Source organism: Diorhabda sublineata, chromosome 10, assembly GCF_026230105.1.
Source record: "Diorhabda sublineata isolate icDioSubl1.1 chromosome 10, icDioSubl1.1, whole genome shotgun sequence".
Taxonomy (NCBI): domain Eukaryota; kingdom Metazoa; phylum Arthropoda; class Insecta; order Coleoptera; family Chrysomelidae; genus Diorhabda; species Diorhabda sublineata.
The window spans coordinates 8,735,033-8,761,990 of NC_079483.1; the positions used below are offsets into that span (position 1 = coordinate 8,735,033).

Genomic DNA, 26,958 nt, shown 5'->3' on the forward strand with positions numbered 1-26,958 from the left:
GAATAATATAAATAGTATCTTAAAACATAATAGGATCTTTATTTTGATCCTACAAATGTTTTTTCAACTTTCTAAATGCTCTAACTTTTATTTTAATGAAATTTGAGAATAAAGGGTAATTTTCACCCCTTACAACAATTTGCACTATAATCTTAAGTCAGGAGACTCTTCTTCAGGAAGTGGTATTCGGCCTCAGTTAAAGAATTTAAATAAATTAAATTAATATTAAATTGGATGCAACCAAATTCGGCGAATTCGCGCAGCGCCCTTCATAATTAGCGGCGCGGTTTATTTACAGTATTTCTTTTAAACAATTTCTAGGAAAGTCTATTTATTTTTTTGTATTTTTTTGTTCTAGAAATTTTTAGAATACTATTTAGGATATATAAGGAGTTGTGTAAGCGTAGTTAGTTTAGTTTTAAATGAAAATTCGTTGCAAAAAGAACGAATTAGTAAAAGTAATCGCAGAAATTATTTATCAGTAAATTATTATAAGTTAAGTGTATTGTGAAGTGTGTAAAAAAATAAGAACGTGAGAGATGGTGTTTATTAATTAACTCCACGAATAGAAAGAGTATAAATAAATACAAAAAACGTTACAATGTCAAAACTATCATACAAAATTTGCTTAAAACAAAAGAAAATCCATAAAAATTACTGGAATTTTTGTAAGCGCAATAAAAAAAGCGCAAAGTAAAACTTATCGGCGAATACAAAAAATAAAATCATCAAAAATTTACTTTAATAGGTTTGGTATAGATAGGTAGAGGACGATTTAGCTTACATTCCGAGTTTTTATTAAATTTCTCGATTAGAATGGAAAATCGATTACTAATTAATTTCTCCACAAACTCGAATGTTAGAATAAATAAATCAGAAGTGTCTACTGTTCCATAATACGTGAATAAAGATCGTAATAAGCCGAATTGCATGTTACAGCACGTACATATTTATATAGGGTAGATTTATAAGTACAAATAGAATTTAATTTCGAAATTTAACGCAAATCCATGCGTCTTCTGAAGTGAAAACCTTTGTTCACTGGACTAATAGCACAAATTTGAAATGTATCGTTAAATGACACAGACCTTAAGACACACCTTGTAGAAGTACCTGTTATTTAAAACGAGCAAGTACCTTTAAATGTCATTACATTGGCCTTGTTGTTACATCTATAGAAAGTGGGTACCTACCATTCATTAAATACATAAACAACGACCATATTCGGTATTTATTTCATTTGTTCCTAAGTTACAATTTTCTAATTTTGATTTAGCAGAAATTCCACAAAATTATTTAACATTGAACCAAAAAAAAACATCTACAAGAATTTATTGTTTAATAAATGCTAGTCGATTACGAAATTTAGGTTAGGTGAATCTAGATCGTTTCAATAATAAGTTTTTTTAAATTATCAAAACCTGCAAATAATGTACGTGGTGTGGTGATTAAATTCCAGGAATGTATCTATAAAAAACAAGTGCAGTTTGTTAAAAGTTAATCGGATTCTACTTCTGCTATCCATTAAAGGATGTTTGCGATCACTTTCGACTATTTTATCCTGTTTCTAATGGTATAAATTAATTCTACAGTGGTTCTTACCCCTGCCCAAAATTTTTAATATTATGAAGCCACGTAATTAGCAGTAAACATTAAAAGGGTAGTTACAGATCATAATATATTGTTGGTAGCGCCGTTCAAAGGTCACTGTGACCTAACCTCACCAATCCTCATCGCCTCGACGTCACAGGTTGGCGGCAAGCGGGCATATACGGGGCGTATCTAAAAAAAGTTTTTATCTAAGTAATCAAGATGTGAAAAGGACCATATACGAAGCGATATGTAAGATTAGAGTCACGTGACCGTTGAGACGTTGACGTCAGATATCAGACGGGAAATATACAGGGCGGGAACGATAGTATCGATACCAAAAGGAGTGTATACAAGGCGTTATTGTTTCGTTTTCAGGTCACACTCTGATAAACTCTGTATATTATGCCAAATCTATGTCACAAACTTCAAATTGACACCAAAATTCAGAACGTGAAAACCCCAATGAGTTTATAATAAATTTTGCGAGTACCTTGTACATTATATTTGCGAGCTTACGAATTTTTTTTTCGCTCTGTATATACCTTTTTAACGTCGATAACGTCGCGTGACACGAACCTTGTATATGGCATCGTATGCGGTCCTTTTGACTTAGATAAAAAACTTTTTTTGGTACGCCCCGTATATCCCCGAATTTGTGCTTTATGGTATGATTTTAGGAATGCCCAAACGTTGGGCGTTTAAAAAGGCTTTGGGAAATTCCGAGGCGTCGGGTATTCGCCGCGCCCACAATATACAGGACTTGGTTAAAGTTTGATACAGATTTCAGAATAATCGATATTTCTAAACAACCTGTATATTGAATGTTTTATTACTTTGTATGTTTTGAAAGCTAACAAACGATATACGTTTCATATGCAAATCACGTATTTTTTAAAAATCCAACAAAGTATTTAACATTTATTTATAAAAATGATCTATTGTGGAATCACGTTGATTTTTTGTGAAACAATAAACATTCAGGTGTATCACCCGTACTAAATCTCATTGTAATTCATTGAAGAATCGAGTAGACTGTAAATATAAAAGGGAACAGTGAGACAAGCGCATTTAGTGTTGTAAAACCGCCATCGGTCGTGGTTGTCCGTCTCTAGTTCGTACGATTCTGAAACGAAAACCCTCCGCAAAGCAAACGAACTTTTTCCGTAAAATTTTCAATCGTATTTTGTGAAAAATATGCTCCTAGGATGGCGGCTGACTCTATCGAAACGTAAGTTTCCTTCGCTTTTTTTTTATAAACTATCGAGTTTTATCACGTTTTCACTTTTCCTTTTAAGGAAAATTCGTTCGAAGAAATTTAAGTAGAATTCTACATCAGGTGATGGAGTTTCTCTGTTAAACCCAGATGTTCAGATAAAAACCATTTAAATTGTAATCGGATAAATTGTTCTTTACTCGCGTATAGAATACTATATTTTATCTACAACTCTCGAGGGAAAAATAAATTATTTGGCGATTGAATTTGACAAGAAAAACGAGATTTTTTAATATCTGCATTCAAAATACGGGCCTCGTTTAGAGTCAGCGTAAACATATTAACGATTAATCCAACTTGTCATAAATTTGTGAGCCTCAAACTGAGATGGACTTGAGTACCTTGAAAGATTTACTATTAATAGTTTCTGGCGCGTTTCCCGAAGTTATAAAAGTGAAAATGTCACAAAGAACCAAATCTGATGAATACGGTGGCAAAGAAATGACTCGTTTCGTGTTTCTACAATCAAACGATCAAATAGTACTTCGTCGAGTAGAATTTTTTTTCTGATTTCCTCGTAACACCATGTTGAAACAGGTTAAAACAAAGTTAACCTCATTTCCCTGATCATGTCCATATAAAGACCCTCTCAGAATGACCTAGGTTCACATTTTCTTCGGACTTTTTACTCTCATACAAACCCAGAAGAGGGCATTGTCGATTAGAACAGTCCAAGGCAATCCTGATCAGAACCACATAAGTTATCCTATATATAGATTTTACGAGGCAAATTTGATCAGGATCGTATAAAGTAAACTTTTAAGGCAATCTTGATAGAGATCTTACCATATAAGGTGAACTTATGAGGCAATCTTGATAGAAATCTTACCATATAAGGTGAACTTATGAGGCAATCTTGATAGAAATCTTACGAATCGAGGCAATTTTGATCAGAATCATATAAAGTAAACTTATTAGGCAATCTTGATAGAGATCTTACCATATAAGGTGAACTTATGAGGCAATCTTGATAGAAATCTTACGAATCGAGGCAATTTTGATCAGGATCATATAAAGTACACTTATAAGGCAATCTTGATAGAGATCCTACCAATGAAGGTGAACTTATGAGGCAATCTTGATAGAAATCTTACCATATAAGTTGAACTTATGAGGCAATCTTGATAGAGATCTTACCATATAAGGTGAACTTATGAGGCAATCTTGATAGAAATCTTACGAATCGAGGCAATTTTGATCAGGATCATATAAAGTACACTTATAAGGCAATCTTGATAGAGATCCTACCAATGAAGGTGAACTTATGAGGCAATCTTGATAGAAATCTTACCATATAAGTTGAACTTATGAGGCAATCTTGATAGAGATCTTACCATATAAGGTGAACTTATGAGGCAATCTTGATAGAAATCTTACCATATAAGGTGAACTTATGAGGCAATCTTGATAGAAATCTTACGAATCGAGGCAATTTTGATCAGAATCATATAAAGTAAACTTATAAGGCAATCTTGATAGAGATCTTACCATATAAGGTGAACTTAAGAGGCAATCTTGATAGAAATCTTACGAATCGAGGCAATTTTGATCAGGATCATATAAAGTACACTTATAAGGCAATCTTGATAGAGATCCTACCAATGAAGGTGAACTTATGAGGCAATCTTGATAGAAATCTTACCATATAAGTTGAACTTATGAGGCAATCTTGATAGAAATCTTACCATATAAGGTGAACTTATGAGGCAATCTTGATAGAAATCTTACCATATAAGTTGAACTTATGAGGCAATCTTGATAGAGATCTTACCATATAAGGTGAACTTATGAGGCAATCTTGATAGAAATCTTACCATATAAGTTGAACTTATGAGGCAATCTTGATAGAAATCTTACCATATAAGTTGAACTTATGAGGCAATCTTGATAGAAATCTTACCATATAAGGTGAACTTATGAGGCAATCTTGATAGAAATCTTACCATATAAGTTGAACTTATGAGGCAATCTTGATAGAGATCTTACCATATAAGGTGAACACTTATGAGGCAATCTTGATAGAAATCTTACGAATCGAGGCAATTTTGATCAGGATCATATAAAGTAAACTTATAAGGCAATCTTGATAGAGATCCTACCAATGAAGGTGAACTTATGAGGCAATCTTGATAGAAATCTTACGAATCGAGGCAATTTTGATCAGGATCATATAAAGTAGACTTATAAGGCAATCTTGATAGAGATCTTACCATATAAGGTGAACTTATGCGGCAATCTTGATAGAAATCTTACCATATAAGTTGAACTTATGAGGCAATCTTGATAGAAATCTTACCATATAAGTTGAACTTATGAGGCAATCTTGATAGAGATCTTACCATATAAGGTGAACTTATGAGGCAATCTTGATAGAAATCTTACGAATCGAGGCAATTTTGATCAGGATCATATAAAGTAAACTTATAAGGCAATCTTGATAGATATCCTACCAATGAAGGTGAACTTATGGGGCAATCTTGATAGAAATCTTACCATATAAGTTGAACTTATGAGGCAATCTTGATAGAAATCTTACCATATAAGGTGAACTTATGAGGCAATCTTGATAGAAATCTTACGAATCGAGGCAATTTTGAGGATCATATAAAGTAAACTTATAAGGCAATCTTGATAGAGATCTTACCATATAAGGTGAACTTATGCGGCAATATTGATAGAAATCTTACCATATAAGTTGAACTTATGGGGCAATCTTGATAGAAATCTTACCATATAAGTTGAACTTATGAGGCAATCTTGATAGATATCCTACCAATGAAGGTGAACTTATGGGGCAATCTTGATAGAAATCTTACCATATAAGTTGAACTTATGAGGCAATCTTGATAGAAATCTTACCATATAAGGTGAACTTATGAGGCAATCTTGATAGAAATCTTACGAATCGAGGCAATTTTGATCAGGATCATATAAAGTAGACTTATAAGGCAATCTTGATAGAGATCTTACCATATAAGGTGAACTTATGCGGCAATATTGATAGAAATCTTACCATATAAGTTGAACTTATGAGGCAATCTTGATAGAAATCTTACCATATAAGTTGAACTTATGAGGCAATCTTGATAGAGATCTTACCATATAAGGTGAACTTATGAGGCAATCTTGATAGAAATCTTACGAATCGAGGCAATTTTGATCAGGATCATATAAAGTAAACTTATAAGGCAATCTTGATAGAGATCCTACCAATGAAGGTGAACTTATGAGGCAATCTTGATAGAAATCTTACCATATAAGTTGAACTTATGAGGCAATCTTGATAGAGATCCTACCAATGAAGGTGAACTTATGAGGCAATCTTGATAGAAATCTTACGAATCGAGGCAATTTTGATCAGGATCATATAAAGTAGACTTATAAGGCAATCTTGATAGAGATCTTACCATATAAGGTGAACTTATGCGGCAATATTGATAGAAATCTTACCATATAAGTTGAACTTATGAGGCAATCTTGATAGAAATCTTACCATATAAGTTGAACTTATGAGGCAATCTTGATAGAGATCTTACCATATAAGGTGAACTTATGAGGCAATCTTGATAGAAATCTTACGAATCGAGGCAATTTTGATCAGGATCATATAAAGTAAACTTATAAGGCAATCTTGATAGAGATCCTACCAATGAAGGTGAACTTATGAGGCAATCTTGATAGAAATCTTACCATATAAGTTGAACTTATGAGGCAATCTTGATAGAGATCCTACCAATGAAGGTGAACTTATGAGGCAATCTTGATAGAAATCTTACCATATAAGGTGAACTTATGAGGCAATCTTGATAGAAATCTTACGAATCGAGGCAATTTTGATCAGGATCATATAAAGTAGACTTATAAGGCAATCTTGATAGAGATCTTACCATATAAGGTGAACTTATGCGGCAATCTTGATAGAGATCTTACCATATAAGGTGAACTTATGAGGCAATCTTGATAGAAATCTCACGAATCGAGGCAATTTTGATCAGAATCATATAAAGTAAACTTATGCGGCAATCTTGATAGAGATCTTACCATATAAGGTGAACTTATGAGGCAATCTTGATAGAAATCTTACGAATCGAGGCAATTTTGATCAGGATCATATAAAGTAGACTTATAAGGCAATCTTGATAGAGATCTTACCATATAAGGTGAACTTATGCGGCAATCTTGATAGAAATCTTACCATATAAGGTGAACTTATGAGGCAATCTTGATAGAAATCTCACGAATCGAGGCAATTTTGATCAGAATCATATAAAGTAAACTTATGAGGCAATTTTGAACAGGATCATATAAAGTAAACTTATAAGGCAATCTTGATAGAGATCTTATCATATAAGGTGAACTTATGAGGCAATTTTGATCAGAATCATATAAAGTAAACTTATAAGGCAATCTTGATAGAGATCTTACCATATAAGGTGAACTTATGAGGCAATCTTGATAGAAATCTCACGAATCGAGGCAATTTTGATCAGAATCATATAAAGTAAACTTATAAGGCAATCTTGATAGAGATCTTATCATATAAGGTGAACTTATGAGGCAATTTTGAACAGGATCATATAAAGTAAACTTATAAGGCAATCTTGATAGAGATCTTATCATATAAGATGAACTTATGAGGCAATTTTGATCAGAATCATATAAAGTAAACTTATAAGGCAATCTTGATAGAGATCTTACCATATAAGGTGAACTTATGAGGCAATCTTGATAGAGATCTTACGAGGCGAGGCAATTTCAATCAGAACCATATAAGGTGAACTTACGAGGCAATCTTGTTAGAGATCTTACGGGGCGAAGCAATTTCAATCAGAACCATATAAGGTAAACTTATAAGGCAATCTTGATAGAGATCTTACGAGGCAAGGCAATTTTGATCAATATCACTTTAATTTTGGACCGATTTTGACGTGGTTTTTTCAGTTTCAGTTCATTTTTGTATTGCCAGTCGCTGCAGTCTATTTTTATGATTGAAAGAGTATTAAAATGATGAATCATTCGTAATCCATGGGCGTATAGGGAAAATATTTAATTTTGTTTTGATAATAGAATATTCCAAAAGTATTATTTAACTGACATGAGCAAGAACTGTCATTACTTTCATAGATTATATGATAGTCGTGGATAAACGATTTTATCTATGAACATAAAACATTTTTCGATGAAACTCATTGATAATTAATTGTTGAAGGATTTTTGAAATCGTTTTAACATTTTTTGGGTTTATCTATTACAAATAATTAAACATTTTTTCTTTATAATACGAGGTGATACGAAAGGTTCTTCAATATTTATTTGTCAGATATTCATCACTGTCACCTTTCGATGGGTTAAATCACGTGTCGTTCAAGATATAGTCACGCCATTGCTATGTTCGAACCAGATTTAAGTAGTTACGACCAAATTAAAAAAAATTATAAGACGAATGCAAACAGCGCTCTGCTTTTTCTTTCCATTTTATAACGTAGTTGGAATATGTCGAAATATTTGTTTAACGTAATTCCAAAGACGTATTACGCGTGATTTAATTGACGGTTTACTAGATTATATATACCGAAGGATTACTACTGTATGGAAAATTCTAGTTAAGGTTGTTTCATACATAATATTTTTGTTTGTTTTTTTTTTTTTTTTGAATTGATTCCAGGGCCGATTCTGAAGTGTCGGTCTCTTGGGCCGTCTTCTTGATGTTGTTTCATATTTTTACTACCACTTAACGATGACACGAACTCTTCTTTTTGTTTGACAACGAAAAATAAAACTTAAACTGTCCTAGTAAGCAAAAAATCGGATCTCCTCTGTGAAACTTTAGCTTAATATCGCTGAAACTGTTTTCATGTTAAAAACTTCTTACAAAAATGAAGCCTTGGTAAAAACTCGAGCGTACGATGGATTCGCTTGCTTTAAAAATGGAGACAAGTCGATTAACAAAAAATCTCGACATCAACTGCCCGAACTGACGAAAATCCACGAAAAATTGTACCCACCGACCGTCAAGTGACAATTGACCAACTGCCTATGATTAGTAGGTTATCTTGTAGGTCTGTTAGGGCATTTTATCGATATTGAATGGGTTGCTGCCATGGTTTGTTCTCTGGTTATGACCGACAATTAAAAATAAAATCCACATGTTTTATCTAAGCAACTCAAAGCAACAGTCAATGGGAGACGCCATAGGTAACGCGTCAAGTCAAATAAAACAACAAAACAATACATTTCATACGGAGTTTGGTCCCCAAAATTAGATCGTCTTAAGAAAGTTATGCACAGTTGGTGGTGGCATCCACCGACAAGGAATGTACACACCACCACCTCCATTTATCATTAACAGATTACATTATGGTGTTTTATTGCCACAATCCAACAATCAAAGTTCATAAACTAGTTGGCGAAGGCTCTATATTCTCCTGATATGGTTGCTTGTGACTGTTTCTCATTTATTTCACAATAAAAATGTGGTAGCTTCGGCTGAACAAATGTTTTTGTTATGGAGAGTATCCTGGAGTGTATAAGGTTGTTTCGCCATGGAAACTGCTCTTGTATGCATTTTAGAATTAACCGTTGTTACTTCGAGGCTATAATTTTGAATAAATTAACGATACCGAAAGTTTTGAGTAAAATATTTTTTAATTACTATACGAAAAATGTGATTGATAAGCAAATAACATGAAATAGAAATTATTCAATACAAATGAAAAAAAAAATAGTAATAAATAAAATATTCCGCTTAAATTTGTTAACAAACGTTTTCTTGATGTTATTTATTGGTAATAAAATTTTATTTATGAATTATTGCGTTTCAATTTAAAATTAGAATTATTTTTATTTGTTTTAATATTAAATTAGTGATGGTAGAACGTAATTACGAGGTATGCCAATTGAATAACAAGACCGGCGCCGTTAAATATTTTATTCTGGATTCATACATCGCAATCAATATATATACACACTTTAGTGTTTTGTTGCCACAATCCCACAACCCTCAAGTTCATAAAATAGTTGGAAAAAGTTATTTTTACCATTAAGAGATTAATAAAATGCTGGTGCGCCATTCCGGCGACCATTTATGGTTCATCTTGAAAGACATACAAAGAATTGTTGTTACGTTACAATTTTTCCAATTTTTAGAGAAATCTTCACAACAATTCACTTATACTGTTGCCAAAAAGAATCTGAACGTATAAATTTGAGTGCAAACCTCTCAACGCATGCGCAAATAGGTAGAGAACTTTTTAGACATCTCCCGTAGTTAACCGAATATGGGATCAAATCAGATTGCGATTTTTCTTAAAATTTTGTTATTGGTTCAATTTGAACTACTTGGTTATTTTTTACAAATTTTTTTATCAATAAGATAATAGAATTATAAGTAAGAAAATAAATATTCATGGTTTTAATTATTTTTCACGGTAATTTACTCGGCCGAGTCGATATATTCTAAGGACGAAATTTTTCTACTTTTATGGTCTAACAACTACTCATAACAATAATGTGAAGATTTTGAAAACATACCATGTTAGTAGTACGAACACGCGAGGTTAAACAAGTGGCTGTAAAATCATTTTTAAACTCTGCGATGACGTTTTCGTTGAGGTACGTTCGGCTTCGTAATCTTAGTCCAGGCAAATTGGACCTTAAATTAAATTGGTCGGTTTTTTATTATCTAGATTCTGGGAGGTTTTGGGATACTGAAGAAGTCTAGCAACTCTTAACAATATTACGGGCGCGGATTTTCGAAATTTTGGGGCTTGAAATGAAAAAAAATCTTTAAACGCGAATAACTAGAAAACTATGAGGAATTCGAAAAAAAAGTGTTTGAACAAAAAATGTAGAGTACAAAATTGTCTACAAAAAAGTATTCCAGGTATTTGTTCCTAACCTCAAAGATTTCGCCTTAAACTCAAAAATATTTTTAATGGCGAATAAATCGAGAACTACGAGGAATTCGAAAAAAAGTGCTGGAGCATAAAATGTGTAGCTCAAAATTCTCTATAGATTGGTCTTCAAGCATTTTTTCCTAACCTCAAAACTTTCATCGTAAAAGGGTTCATGTACTCAAAAAAATTTTGAATCACGAATAACACGAAAACTATAAAGAATTCGAAAAAAACTGTTTGAAAAAAAAATGTAGAGCACAATATTTTGTACAAAAAAGGTATAAATTTTTTCCTAACCTCAAAATTTCCATTATAAAATAGGTTTGAACGCTCAAAAATATTTTTAGTCGCGAATAACTCGAAAACTATGAGGAATTCGATGAAAACTGTCACAACAAAAAATGTAGAGTACAAAATTCTCCACAAAAAAGTATCCCAGGTATTTGTTCCTAACCTCAAAATTTTCGCCTTAAACTAGGTTTATACACTCAAAAATATTTTGAATGGCGAATAATTCGAGAACTACGAGGAATTCGAAAAAAAGTATAGGAGCAAAAAATGTGTAGCTCAAAATTATCTATAGATTGGTCTTCAAGCATTTTTTCCTAACCTCAAAATTTTCATCGTAAAATGAGTTCATGTACTCAAAAACATTTTGAATTGCGAATAACTCGAAAACTATAAAGAATTCGAAAAAAACTGTTTGAAAAAAAATGTAGAGCACAATATTTTGTACAAAAAAGGTATAAATTTTTTCCTAACCTCAAAATTTCCATTATAAACAAGGTTTGAACGCTCAAAAATATTTTGAATCGCGATTAACTCGAAAACTACGAGGAATTCGAAAAAAAGTGTTGGAGCAAAAAATGTGCAGCTCGAATTTCTTTATAGATTGGTCTTCAAGCATTTTTTCCTAACCTCAAAACTTTCATCGTAAAATGAGTTCATATACTCAAAAACATTTTGACTTGCGTATATTTCGAGAACTATGAAGATTTTGACACAAACTACCGGGACAAAAAATTTTAAGCACAATATTCTGTACAAAAAAGGTGTCAATTTTTTCCTAACCTCAAAATTTCCATTATAAAATAGGTTTGAACGCTCAAAAATATTTTTAGTCGCGAATAACTCGAAAACTATGAGGAATTCGATGAAAACTGTCACAACAAAAAATGTAGAGTACAAAATTCTCCACAAAAAAGTATCCCAGGTATTTGTTCCTAACCTCAAAATTTTCGCCTTAAACTAGGTTTATACACTCAAAAATATTTTGAATGGCGAATAATTCGAGAACTACGAGGAATTCGAAAAAAAGTATAGGAGCAAAAAATGTGTAGCTCAAAATTATCTATAGATTGGTCTTCAAGCATTTTTTCCTAACCTCAAAATTTTCATCGTAAAATGAGTTCATGTACTCAAAAACATTTTGAATTGCGAATAACTCGAAAACTATAAAGAATTCGAAAAAAACTGTTTGAAAAAAAATGTAGAGCACAATATTTTGTACAAAAAAGGTATAAATTTTTTCCTAACCTCAAAATTTCCATTATAAACAAGGTTTGAACGCTCAAAAATATTTTGAATATCGAATAACTCGAAAACTACGTAAAATTCGAAAAGAAGTGCCGGAACCAAAACCCGAGTGGAAAATAGAGATCTTCACCATCATTATGCATTTTGATTTTTCAAAAACGAAGTAGTTTTCCAAGAGTTAGAACAGTTTCCGTGTGTGCCTGGAAAGTAAATTCGCCGGATATCGGCGTCGAGCAAGATTTACGCGGAAATAGTTGCTCCAAATATACTATAAATTTCCCAAAATCAATTGTCAGTTCTGCTTTAAATTTTTTGGTGAATAAACAAAAATACAAAGCCTCAATATTTGATTTATGATCCATCGTATTCAATGGACTCAGTAAGCTCTTTGAAACCTTCGATTCACATAATAATGAAACTGCTCTATCTATGATTCTTCTTTGGGGTTTTTACCCACCCCATTATCTTCACTTTAACAAATTTCGAACTAAAATTATAATACTGACAACTTATAGTTAACAAAACAATTTGCTGATGAGTTTTAAACATTTGTTTGGTATTTTTAATGACCATAAATTAAAAATCTGAGTAGATTGTGGTTATAATATGATTTTAATTCATTCTATGTCAATTGCCGCTATTAACTTGAAAACATTTTCAATAGAAGATAAATCACGAGTCAAATACTTAAAAATTAGATTTTTCGAAGAGGGCTGAACGAAGGGATGGGATTTTACGTTGAAAAACGTCAGTTTTTAATTAAAATTTGGCGTGCTTCATTCCATTTAGCGTATATTAAGTGGGCTGATAAATTCGTAGGCTGACGCAGAGATGGCGCTACTAGTATTAAATCCAAAAGACACGTGCAGTTTGTTAGTTTGCTTTTTGGCAAAAAAATACTATTGAAACATAATTCTAACTTTCCCCCAGGAAATTCGCCGAGTTTAAACCAATGTACTTTGAGTACCGAGGATAATGCACACCGTGAAAGCTACCACCGATGAAAACATCAAAAAAATTCCGGATAACCGATAAGTGAAGCTAATTGAGATCCTGGAGATATCAAAAGACATATAGAGAATTAATATTTGGGCATAGGAAAGCTTTGAACAAAGTGGGTTTCGCGCGAGTTTACAGAAGACCAAAAACATCAACAAATTGATGATTCTAGGTAGTATTTGAAGCTGTTCAAATGTAATAAATCCAAATTTTTGTCGGACTCCAAAACGTGGATAAATATAAAAGTCAACAGGCAAAATTATGGCATGAGTATTTTGGAAAGACATGGTATAATATTCACCGACTATCTTAAAAAGAGAAAAACCATAAACAGCTACTATTACGTAGCATTATTGGAACGTGAAACGGTCCCATTTGAAAAATATGGAAGTGCTGATTAATCAAACCGAAATTGGATGAATTAAGCTTCGAATTGCTTCCGCAGCCACCGAATTCTCCATATCTAACCCCCCAGTGACTTTTTCGTGTCTTCGGACTTGAAGAAGATGGTCGTTGGAAGAAAATTTCTAGACGATGAAGAAGTTATCACCGAAACCAGCGATTATTCTAAGGTTTGAAGGACGAAAACGCCGTAAAACGGTCCTATTTGTTGAAAAATAAGAAGGTGCTGTTTAATCAAAACGAAATTGGATGAATTAAGCTTCGAATTGCTTCCGCAGCCACCGATTTCTCCATATCTAGCCTCCAGTGACTTTTTCTTGTCTTCTGACTTCAAGAAGATGCTCGTTGAATGGAAAGTTCTAGACGATGAAGAAGTTATCACCGAAACCAGCGATTATTCTAAGGTTTGAAGGACGAAAACGCCGTAAAACGGTCCTATTTGTTGAAAAATAAGAAGGTGCTGTTTAATCAAAACGAAATTGGATGAATTAAGCTTCGAATTGCTTCCGCAGCCACCGATTTCTCCATATCTAGCCTCCAGTGACTTTTTCTTGTCTTCTGACTTCAAGAAGATGCTCGTTGAATGGAAAGTTCTAGACGATGAAGAAGTTATCACCGAAACCAGCGATTATTCCAAGGTTTGAAGGACGAAAACGCCGTAAAACGGTCCTATTTGTTGAAAAATAAGAAGGTGCTGTTTAATCAAAACGAAATTGGATGAATTAAGCTTCGAATTGCTTCCGCAGCCACCGAATTCTCCATATCTAGCCTCCAGTGACTTTTTCTTGTCTTCTGACTTCAAGAAGATGCTCGTTGAATGGAAAGTTCTAGACGATGAAGAAGTTATCACCGAAACCAGCGATTATTCTAAGGTTTGAAGGACGAAAACGCCGTAAAACGGTCCTATTTGTTGAAAAATAAGAAGGTGCTGTTTAATCAAAACGAAATTGGATGAATTAAGCTTCGAATTGCTTCCGCAGCCACCGATTTCTCCATATCTAGCCTCCAGTGACTTTTTCTTGTCTTCTGACTTCAAGAAGATGCTCGTTGAATGGAAAGTTCTAGACGATGAAGAAGTTATCACCGAAACCAGCGATTATTCCAAGGTTTGAAGGACGAAAACGCCGTAAAACGGTCCTATTTGTTGAAAAATAAGAAGGTGCTGTTTAATCAAAACGAAATTGGATGAATTAAGCTTCGAATTGCTTCCGCAGCCACCGAATTCTCCATATCTAACCCCCCAGTGACTTTTTCTTGTCTTCTGACTTCAAGAAGATGCTCGTTGAATGGAAAGTTCTAGACGATGAAGAAGTTATCACCGAAACCAGCGATTATTCCAAGGTTTGAAGGACGAAAACGCGGTAAAACGGTCCTATTTGTTGAAAAATAAGAAGGTGCTGTTTAATAAAAACGAAATTGGATGAATTAAGCTTCGAATTGCTTCCGCAGCCACCGATTTCTCCATATCTAGCCTCCAGTGACTTTTTCTTGTCTTCTGACTTCAAGAAGATGCTCGTTGAATGGAAAGTTCTAGACGATGAAGAAGTTATCACCGAAACCAGCGATTATTCCAAGGTTTGAAGGACGAAAACGCCGTAAAACGGTCCTATTTGTTGAAAAATAAGAAGGTGCTGTTTAATCAAAACGAAATTGGATGAATTAAGCTTCGAATTGCTTCCGCAGCCACCGAATTCTCCATATCTAACCCCCCAGTGACTTTTTCTTGTCTTCTGACTTCAAGAAGATGCTCGTTGAATGGAAAGTTCTAGACGATGAAGAAGTTATCACCGAAACCAGCGATTATTCCAAGGTTTGAAGGACGAAAACGCGGTAAAACGGTCCTATTTGTTGAAAAATAAGAAGGTGCTGTTTAATAAAAACGAAATTGGATGAATTAAGCTTCGAATTGCTTCCGCAGCCACCGAATTCTCCATATCTAGCCTCCAGTGACTTTTTCTTGTCTTCTGACTTCAAGAAGATGCTCGTTGAATGGAAAGTTCTAGACGATGAAGAAGTTATCACCGAAACCAGCGATTATTCCAAGGTTTGAAGGACGAAAACGCGGTAAAACGGTCCTATTTGTTGAAAAATAAGAAGGTGCTGTTTAATAAAAACGAAATTGGATGAATTAAGCTTCGAATTGCTTCCGCAGCCACCGAATTCTCCATATCTAGCCTCCAGTGACTTTTTCTTGTCTTCTGACTTCAAGAAGATGCTCGTTGAATGGAAAGTTCTAGACGATGAAGAAGTTATCACCGAAACCAGCGATTATTCCAAGGTTTGAAGGACGAAAACGCGGTAAAACGGTCCTATTTGTTGAAAAATAAGAAGGTGCTGTTTAATAAAAACGAAATTGGATGAATTAAGCTTCGAATTGCTTCCGCAGCCACCGAATTCTCCATATCTAGCCTCCAGTGACTTTTTCTTGTCTTCTGACTTCAAGAAGATGCTCGTTGAATGGAAAGTTCTAGACGATGAAGAAGTTATCACCGAAACCAGCGATTATTCCAAGGTTTGAAGGACGAAAACGCGGTAAAACGGTCCTATTTGTTGAAAAATAAGAAGGTGCTGTTTAATAAAAACGAAATTGGATGAATTAAGCTTCGAATTGCTTCCGCAGCCACCGAATTCTCCATATCTAGCCTCCAGTGACTTTTTCTTGTCTTCTGACTTCAAGAAGATGCTCGTTGAATGGAAAGTTCTAGACGATGAAGAAGTTATCACCGAAACCGAAACCCATTCTGTTTCAGCCCACGTATTATGATAACTCTGCGTCAACAACATTATCAGATCATGAAAATTTTCCTACAAAATATTCCCAAGCAGTTTTTTGTTGTTTACGTTCTAGTTTTTTCAACAAATTAACTGATAGCCTTTCATTTCAACATTAAATTGCATTCTTATGATACCGAGTTAACATTATAGACCTTTTCAATACCCGAGAATTGAATCGATAATACCCAAATTTTTCGTCGGAAAATTAAGTCAATCCAAATATTATTAACTTTAATAATATTAACCTAACAAAGAAAGATAGGTCATAAATGAAAAAATTGTGATTATTTTTCAATATATATTACCCACACACTTTTCAAATTGTCTGACAAAAGCTTCTACGAGGGGTGGTTGCTGTTTAAATTTTGTATGGTTTGAACAAATTCAATTCCGATTGAGTTATTGACGTGGTGGAGATAATTTCGAACACTTTTGGCTAACAAATGCTGGTGTACCATTCAGATTTGACCGTTCTGCATTGCCCTAATGGTGTCCAGTGCCCGGGCGACCATTTGCTTTCAAGGGATTCGTTTTGTTGGATTCGGCCCGCCTTGTAAAACCCATACGGTCGATTGTTGTTTATTTTCGGATACATATCCTTAGATCCATGACACGTCACTTGTCACGATGTTATAGACGTGTATCGAATCACGTGACGATCATGCAATATTGCATATACAATAGCCAAATCGATAGAGGTTAGGTTAGGTTAGGTTAATTATTTTAGGTTAGGTTAGTCTCGTTTTAGGTGTCGTTGATTCTCTTTGCAATAATTTGGTATACAGTGGTAAAAAAAATGAGATATAATTATTTTATTTCAATTTAAGGTTATTTAAAATAAATCCTAATTACTTGTTATGCAAAATATATTACATAACTTAGGAATTCAATATTTTTTTTTGTTTTTAACAACACTGACCTTCTGATTAATCCCATATTTGTAAGTTTTAATTTTTTTTTTTATTTCGTTGCTACTATAGTCGTAAAAGGCGTTTTTATTTGCGAGTGAGTAAATATGATTTAACAATTAACAATAGGGAAGTTTTATTATTTATTTATCTTGAAAAAAATAAAAAAGAATATATTGACATTTATACTCGAAGAATATTATTTAAACAATTTATTATTAACTAATTAACAATGATGACAACTTGAAACATATCTATTTAAATAAAAATTTTATGGCGGTACTTAAACGAGAGGATTTGGAATTTTTATTCTTTAACAACAAAAAAGAAGAATATTTTTAGTGATTACCTATATTTTTAATGTCTCAAATATATTTACGAGGTATATTCAGAAAGTTAATTTCCCGATGTCTTCATCTTTAAAGTTGAACGTTATTAGCCGTGTCAAATGCGTCTAATAAATCCATAATCAATGGGGTGGTAGTAATTTTATCAAGTTTAATGCAACGAAAACCCAGGCTGCTGTTTTGTCAGGATTTGGTCCCGCCTGGACATAAAATATCATCGCAAATTCCCTTGTTGGGTGTTGAGATTGAAAATGACATGTCCTGGTATATAGTCACGTGGCCTAATCAGCTAAAGTAGCTTCACAAAAACTTTGATCGAAATGAATGTTTCAAATATCTTGTAAACAATTCAAATGGCACTACACGTTCTGAATACGTTCACTATAAGAAATGTCAATGTCAGATTTGACGTATTCATATCGGTGTTGCCATATTTCAAAACTAAAGTAGCAACTCTCGTATGTATGCTAATTGTTATTATCAGTACTTGTTAATTCAGTTTTCATCATGAATTATTAAATAATTCAATACAAGGTAATTTTTTTCCCTTCTGATATACTTTCACGTCGATTTAGAGGTACAAAAATTATTCCTAATTACATAGTAGTATCTGAGTCAACCGAATATATAATTTCCACCTGTTTTGACGCAAATTATATGCATATATTCTGGGACTTAACTCATTTAATCGTATACTTCATATCATAAAATTAATTAAACAATTTACTTTCATTATACAAGGTTTTCCGATACAAAAAATTCGGGAGTGAGTAGATTACGACAACCCGTACATTCTAAAGATACCAAAAATGAATTTTTTAATCAATTTTTTAACTTTTCCGTTCGCCATAAAGAGACATTCTGAAAAAAATATCATAAATCGTAATTATTTATTGAAAACTATAATAAATATTCGGAGTGGGCACTTCTACACACTTCCGGACTCGACGAAAGATATTTCTTTGTACTACTTGGAAGAGTATTGCAAGGTTCTGTCTTATTGGAAGTTTATTCTATCTATAATGTCGTTGCTTGTACCAAACAACTGCTCCAGCTGAATAGACACGAAATCAGACTGGACTTCTAACCAAACACTACCATTTAAGACATCATCTTCACACCACGGGTGATACGGAGTGCCGCTGATGCATGGAGAAGTGCCCTGCGGTTTAAACACCTCGTCAAACTTCATAATTTGTCTAACTACATCAAAGGGTTCGAGCCAGAACGCCTGATCGGCGTCTCAAAGGAAAAATGTTATGAAGATGATTTTTTACATCATTTAGGAAGTGGAGAAAGACTCTGAATAGTTTTCTAATGCATTTTGCTCTAAAGCTGGTGTTCGGAAGGTTTGTTGTTGAATTATTTTACTTAATTTTTGAAGAAAATCTTGTTTTCCTTAAGCTGCGATCAACCCTAAGAGAACTTCCACAGTGGGGTGTAATTCTGCCAGGAAAGCGTTCAGTATACGACGTTCCGACTTCTGGCGAGTTACCAGAAGCCAAATCATACATCAAATGCATATCGGCATATTAATTAAAGGTAAATTCTACCGTATGGAAACTTTGGATACGATGTGATAATTATTGATGACAGGTTTTTGAAAATATTGACAGCAAACTGACATTAGTTAATTGAACATCACGTTTTTCCTAAATAATAACAATTTATGATAATTTTCTGCAGATTGTCCCCTTTTTTAGCGAACGGTTTCCTTGTTATGTACAGGGTCCTTCACGACGAGCTAAATCGATATGTATATGGGAAACTACTGCGACTAGCGTTCTGAAAATTTGATTACATGGGTTTTCCGAAATGTTCGTTTCAGCTAAAATAAGTTCAGTGTTCTGAAACTTCCGGTTATACCGGAAGTGGACCCAAACTTCGTTATTTTAAACGAAATGTTATGGTTTTTATTGAATTTTTGAAATCTACACGAAATTTCAATATAACTTTATATGAGGCATAGTATGCCTAAAGTCCACCATTTTTTAATTATTTCACATTTTCGAAATTTTTGGATACATGCTAAAAAATATATATATTTCCAAGTTTAAGCGAGTCTGGTCTAATATTTTTGGGATTTGGACAAATAACACCAACGGCTTTTAAAATCGGTGAAAACCTTGACCAAAATTTTATACAGGGTGTATCGAAAATAAGGCCGAATTTCATTATCTAAAAACTTCGAAAACTTAATTTTTTCGAATGGCAACACCAATTTTTCTCTTTACCTTTGGATTCTACGCTTTAAATTAAGGGGCCTTCGTTAATAAATTCATATATCTCAAATTAACGGTTTTTGTAGAAACTTGAAAAAACCGAAATTTTCATGGTTTTTAATTTTCGGTTGTCTGGAACGACGAAAAGAAAAAAAAACAAAAGCTAACATATCAACAAACAAACAAACAATAAAAATAGGAGACGTTTAAGCTTTTTTTGGTCACTACAGAAAATTAAGTTAAGTTTTCGAAGTTTTTAGATAATGAAATTCGGCCTTATTTTCGATACACCCTGTATAAAATTTTGGTCAAGGTTTTCACTGATTTTAAAAGCTGTTGGTGTTATTTGTCCAAATCCCAAAAATATTAGACCAGACTCGCTTAAACTTGGAAATATAATTTTTTTAGTGGGGGGCTGCATGTATCCAAAAATTTCGAAAATGTGAAATAATTAAAAAATGGTGGACTTTAGGCATACAATGCCTCAAATGAAGTTACATTGAAATTTCGTGCTGATTTCAAATATTTAATAAAAACCATAACATTCCGTTTAAAATAACGAAGTTTGGGTCCCCTTCCGGTATTACCGGAAGTTTCAGAAAACTTACCGTATACATATCGATTGAGGTCGTCGTGAAGGACCTTGTACAAAGATCTGAAACTCTACATACAACTATAAATTTTATCGAGTTAAACAAAAATTATCTTTTTATAAAAAAAATCTATTAAAAAATTCACTTTTCTAAAAGTTACGGATTGTTAACCATTAGGCATGAGCCACCCCTGCCCTTATTTATTCCGCCAAACACTAGATGAACATACGTAATCATTCATTAAAAATTTATAATTTTTCGCATCAAATCCCGGAAAACCCTGTATAATTAGAATTTCCATCACATCAACTAACCAATATAAGTTTTCATTTTATTTATTTCCACATTATTTTTCATAAATATGACGTAAAAACGAAGATTTTACAAAAAAATCGGACGATTTTTCGATTTTCTAGAACCAAAAAACGAGGGGACCGCGAAAGTATAAAATTACCAAAAATTCTTTCTATTTCCAAAAAAAAAACTTTATTGGTTATTAAATTTGAAAAATATAAAATGAAAATATAACAAAAACATAAAATAACCTAAAAATTCCCCCAAAGAGTATTGGCTATATAAAAATATGTAAATTTAAAAATTTCTGTTGCCCCTTATTGATTTCACCAATAAATTCATAAATGAGTTTTGTCTCCTTTTATTTTGATATATTGAAATTGTTTTTTTTTTTGTTTTTAAAAAAAATTACGAATATGTCGTATGTATGAATTTTTTAGTTGCGCAGTTTCATATTCTCATCATTGCAAAAATTCGTATTACCAATAAACTTTTAAAAAATTAACCAAAACTTTACGTAACCTAAAAGTGAAATGCCCACAGCGCTGATATCAAATTAACATTGCAAATTCTGTACCACGAATTTCAATAACTGAACCATTTATTTTTTATTAAAATCCACTTTCACAGTTCACTGGAGCAAGTTGAAGTATTAACTTTTTCGATTCGTTATAGATGAATCGATACAGTATCGATTCATCTATAATGAATTCCGCATTTTTCTTCTTTTTTATACGAATGATTAAACGTTAAAGGTCATTTTGAGGTTAAGTGTGTATTTTAGAAAAAATTTTCACGAACTCAATTAACATTCGATTATCATACACTATTTTTTAAATTATATTAATTAAATCATACGTGGCAATGAAAAACTAACCTCTAAATATTTATTATTCCAATCGAATTAATCTAAACAAATAATAATCATATTTGTATCATTTCAATCAGATAATTATGATTCTCGATCAACATATAACTGATTGACAAGATTTACGGTAGGTTTAGATATACGAGGAAGGTTCGAAAATTTATTTATATCCAATTATGTCATATTGTTTATTTACAATAAGTGATATTGAACTTTGCTATCTTTATTACGTAAAGTTCATTGACTAGGGTGAATAATTACAAAAAACATTTGTTATATCAGTAGTTTTGTGGGTTTGATGATAACAGGTTCTTGTGATATGTATAGATTGGTGACTCAAATTCGTAAGTTTTCTATTTTGTATTAATTTTGAAAAGTAACTAACTTAAACGTTGAAAAAAGTTGAATTATTATAAAAATTACGAGATCAAAAGTTTTTAAATAATAATGTATATCTGGAAATCATTATATCAAAAATTATTTTCATTTTTGAACAACAATTTTAATGTCATAAAATGACGGTAGTTCTAATGAACCAATCTACAAAAAAACTGTACCAAAATATGCAATAGTAGTACTAACGACGTACCAAGAAGTCTATTCTTTATTTTGATTATTATTTTCGCCAAAAAAATGTTCATTAACCCTCAAATAACCAAAAGCTAATGATTTAATTTTGGAAAAGTACTGCAATGTGAAAAAAAATTTGTGTATCGAGTTGTACTTTGAAAAACAATCATTTAATACAAAAAATTAATGATACAAGTATTCAAATAACACATCATTCAATAACTGCGAAAAAAAAACATTTTTCGCCAAAAATCGATTTTATTCATCAATGTCTTTTGTGTTGTTGTCTTTTGCTTCGAAAAAGGCTTTAGTTTCAGCAATTGCTTCTTAATTTGAGGTGATTTTCTTATCGGCGAGCTTTATTTTGAGATCAGCGAATAGCCAGTAGTCACTGGGTGCCAGATATGTACTATACGGTGGATTATAAAGCAAAAAATCGTTGGATTTAACCATAGTTTCCATCGTGTTGTGAATCGGTGCATTGTCTTGGTGGAAACAGTGTTTTTTTCTCATAATACTGAAGCCATGACCTTCCCAGCTGGTTGTTGTGCCTTTGGGCGTTTAGAACCTGGTTCACCGGCGGCAGTCCACTCAGATGATGATCGTTTTGACTCCGAGTCAACTGATGGATCCATTGCCACATTGCAATAAGTTCACGTAATACTCGCCGCTGATAGTTTTTCTTTTTCCAAGATAGTTAAAGAAAAAACCAAGCTATGACCTTGCTTGCGGATGAAACGGCCTTTGCTTTCTTTAGAGCCGGTTCTGCCTTTTCAATCCATCGTTTTGATTGTTCTTTTGTTTCGAATGTGAGGTGATGAACCCACGTTCCATCCATAGTTATGTTTTTGTTCCATTGTGAGCAAACACAGCTTTCTCATGTTCAAATTTTCGGTTAATTTACGATGTATCGCACTTTTTGAAATGTTATAGTATGTCTGCTAGCTCGCGCACAATCATTCAGTGTCATTTTTGTGGATTTTCCTCAACTTGAGTCGTCCACCTCATTTGGTCGACCACCGCGATGCTGGTCATCGCAGATCGTACGGTCTCGTCTAAACTTTGCTACCTAATATTTTACTGTAGATAACGAAAGATCAGTCTCACCTAGAGTAGAATCTAGTTCAGAAATTAATTACTTTTATAAATATCCTTAAAAAAACTATATTTCGACTAATATTTTTACTAAAAAGTCTTTATACCTCACCGATAAACAAAAACTCCTGACTTAATTTTGGGTAATGTAAAATTAAAGAAAAAAATGTGAGGTTATATAATTTTTTTCAGTTTTCCTCATACCGCAAAGGTATATTTTGGGAATTATGGGATTTTTGGCTGTAGTGAATGCCTATTCATTAAGAGTATCATTAAATATAGCCATAACGGAAATGGTAGTACCGGGAACGTCAAGTTACTACGATGAAGATTCTTGTCCATCAGAAAACGCAAATAAAACACATAATTCCGTAACGGTAAGTTTATATTAAATATAATTATAAAAAAATACTATTCAAAATATGATTTTAACCATTTTTAATTCAAATAATACAAAAACATAATTTTTTTTTCAATAAATTTCATACTTTTTAAGAGAAATCAACTACGCCGAAGGTTAGAAAGAAATTTATGTTAATTTGATAATTACACGTTTTAAACTGCATTTTTTTCTTTCAGTTTTTAATTATACTTATATTGTGTTATCGTTTTGCAAGGTTTTCTAAGTTTCTTTTTGATTGACAATAACAGATGACCCAATTCAATATAATTATTGATTTAATTAGCAGTTGCGGAAATTTTTGTTTATAATTAACTTATATCAAAATTATACATTTTATCTAACGTAATTGTTTTGTACTAAAATTCTCGCAATATTGTTTTTAATTAATAACGGCCACGGCATACCCACTGAACTGTCTAATAATTGCACGCAAAATATTTCTAAATCCCTCATTAACATTTTTAATTTAATCAATATTTTACGTGCACACTGTATATAAATATAAAATATTTCAAACATTGTCAATTGTCAAACGTCTTTTGAAAGTCATTAATAAACGGAAACCATAGAGGTTCAACATATGAACTATACTTGAAATTAGATGTTCTGTGTCATTTAAATGACTACTATCTATTATTCCTAACCATAGAAATATTATCTCTATTCATAATTGAGTTTATTATAATGTCAATGTCATATGTCAACTTCGAGTTCATTCAAAAGTTATAAAATATTCTTTAAGAAGTGTTTCAACATTTTATTCTTCTGTTTTTATGATCAAAATGACAAAAATTGGTTAATTTTAATAAGAATAAACTAGAACTGTTGAATATATAGGGAAATGTTTCGTATTTTGTAGTTTGTTTTGTTCTACTTTTTGTATTTACACAAAATTTTAAGCGTCTATAGGAGCAAAATGACTTTTTTTAATAACTAAGGTAAGTTTTCATATTTTTAACAGTTTTATTTATGGAAAAGATTTTTTTTACTATAAGTACAATTGTGTTTACAACAAAAACGAGGATCAATGTCAGACGTTATCAAAAAGTAATTCAACAAATAAGAAGGAATAATTTCCATTCTAATAGGAGGTTATTGACTTTAGATTGACTAGAGGAAAATTACGAAAACTTAAATGAAGTAGTTGATTGATAAATTCCATTTGTACTATTGAAAAAATAAGACTTTTTTTATATGTTTCTATCGAAAGAAATAAGAACAAAACAATTAGAAGACTCAGTGACGAACATAACCTAGAAATGCGACATTTTAGAACATTTGAAGATCATTCAAAGTTGTCGTTTGACATCGACATCTGTTTGCGTTTATAACGTGATTTTGACGTATGACGTTAAATTTTAGACTTCCAATAAAAAACATTTTTCGTTATTTTCGTACGCACGTCAATCGATAGACGTCAAACGACAAACGTCACCCGCAAACGGCAAGTCAAGTTTGTGAATCAGCCTTAGATTAGACTTAATGAGTAAAATTTTTGTATCAAATTCTTTGGTAGAATTTTCTCTTTTGACTTATATCTAATTCTTGATGGCAAATTTGAAGATAAAACTCAACTTCTTAACGACTTTGATTAATTTATTTCGCCAATCATTCAAGCATATATTTCAAGTTCTCCTAATGTATATACAAGGTGTTTAAAAAGAAAATTCAAATTATAAAAACATAAAAATAACATCATCCAAATTTAAACCATTACGAACCGAAATTGCCTCGGCATGTATTCTCCATGATAGCTGCCATTCCGCGATGGATATTTTCTTTTAATTGTGCCAGGAAAGTAAACTTTAGATTGGACATAACCCAAAAGGAATAAGTGTATAGGATTAAATCGGAAGCCAATTTATGTCACCTTCTTTGGAGATCAATTTGCCATAAAAAAGTATCCTATTCTAATCTACTGTGCGTGTGGGAAGTCCTGTTGGAACCATGGTCTTTGGTTATAAGTTTTACAGTTCAGACACGAAGTAGTTTTCCAAAAACCACACATAACGCTCCGAATTCACCGTAACTCATCTTCTGCAGCTACAATTCCTCGCGCTGACATCGCAGCCCACTTTTAAAAAATCTGGTGGTTTCTGGTGTTTGTATTTTGGTTTGGTTGCAATCCAGTAGCGGCTGTTTCGCTTGTTGGCGTGTCCATTGAAATGAAAATAAGCTTCATCCGAAAACAAGATGTTGGTATACGTTGGAAAGCGTTCAATCATCTGGTTTACGAAATTCAAGCCTTCGACCAACATCCCGAGGCTTCGATTCTTACACTAACTCAATTTTGTAAAGGTGCAGCTCCAAATCTTTGTGTAAAACGCGAAATAATTATAAGGAGGCACGACAATTCGAGCTCGTCACGAACAAACCAAATTTACGTTTTCGAAGATCTTTGTCGCTCGGATTTTGGTTTATCCAGTGTTGATCCGGTGTCTTCGAACTTCTCGACTCATTTTCTAATCAGTCGGGTGCTTGGCTAACCTCGCAAAGGCGAACTTTCTTTTGAAACACCTTTCAGTAAATAAAATATCTGAAGCGTGACAGAAGTTCTGTTTAGCATCTCATTTTCAGTTTATTACAGAACACAGCGATCCTCTACGATTGGGACGAAACTACCAAAGGACTCATTCTGAGTTCGTTCTTTTGGGGATATGTACTAACACACATACCCGGTGGCGTGCTAGCTGAAAAATTCGGTGGAAAGTATTCTTTGGGTTTAGGAATACTTTCGACGGCGGTGTTCACCCTCATAACTCCATGGGTCATCATATCGACAAATGGAAACTGGAAAGTTTTGGTGGCTTTAAGAGTCATTATGGGATTAGGAGAGGTAATTATGTGCAATTGAGATATTTCAGACTTTGTTCTTTTTACTATGTACTGTTGAAGCAACCAATTGGTTCATTTTGAGTGGCACGCATTAGAAATTACAACGTTTGGTCCTTCGAGCCGGATATGAATCAGTAAAGGCTCGAAGGACCGGACTTTGCTCAGTAATATAGATTTTCATCATCATGATTGATTTGCTAGTGTTTATTAATCTTTTGAAGGGAACTACTTATCCGGCCCTAAATGCATTACTAGCTAAATGGGTACCGCTTCATGAAAGGGCGAAAATTGGTACTTTGGTTTATGCCGGGAGTCAAATTGGTAAATATTTTATGTAATTTACAATTTTT

At 32.8% G+C, this 26,958-nt stretch overlaps 1 protein-coding gene across 3 annotated transcripts in view; it reads left to right on the forward strand.

The window, feature by feature from the left end:
• LOC130449437 (sialin-like) overlaps positions 1 to 26,958 on the forward strand; it is a 34,599-nt gene that overhangs the window by 2,735 nt on the left and 4,906 nt on the right. For 2 of the 3 annotated variants that reach the window (XM_056787249.1, XM_056787250.1), the window contains exons 2-4: positions 23,563 to 23,747; positions 26,361 to 26,609; positions 26,830 to 26,929. In XM_056787249.1, the coding sequence (XP_056643227.1) occupies positions 23,598 to 23,747; positions 26,361 to 26,609; positions 26,830 to 26,929 (499 nt within the window). In that variant the 5' untranslated portion in view covers positions 23,563 to 23,597. Of the gene's footprint in view, positions 1 to 2,645; positions 2,822 to 23,562; positions 23,748 to 26,360; positions 26,610 to 26,829; positions 26,930 to 26,958 lie in introns of those variants that run through there. The other variant, XM_056787248.1, reaches the window with a different exon arrangement.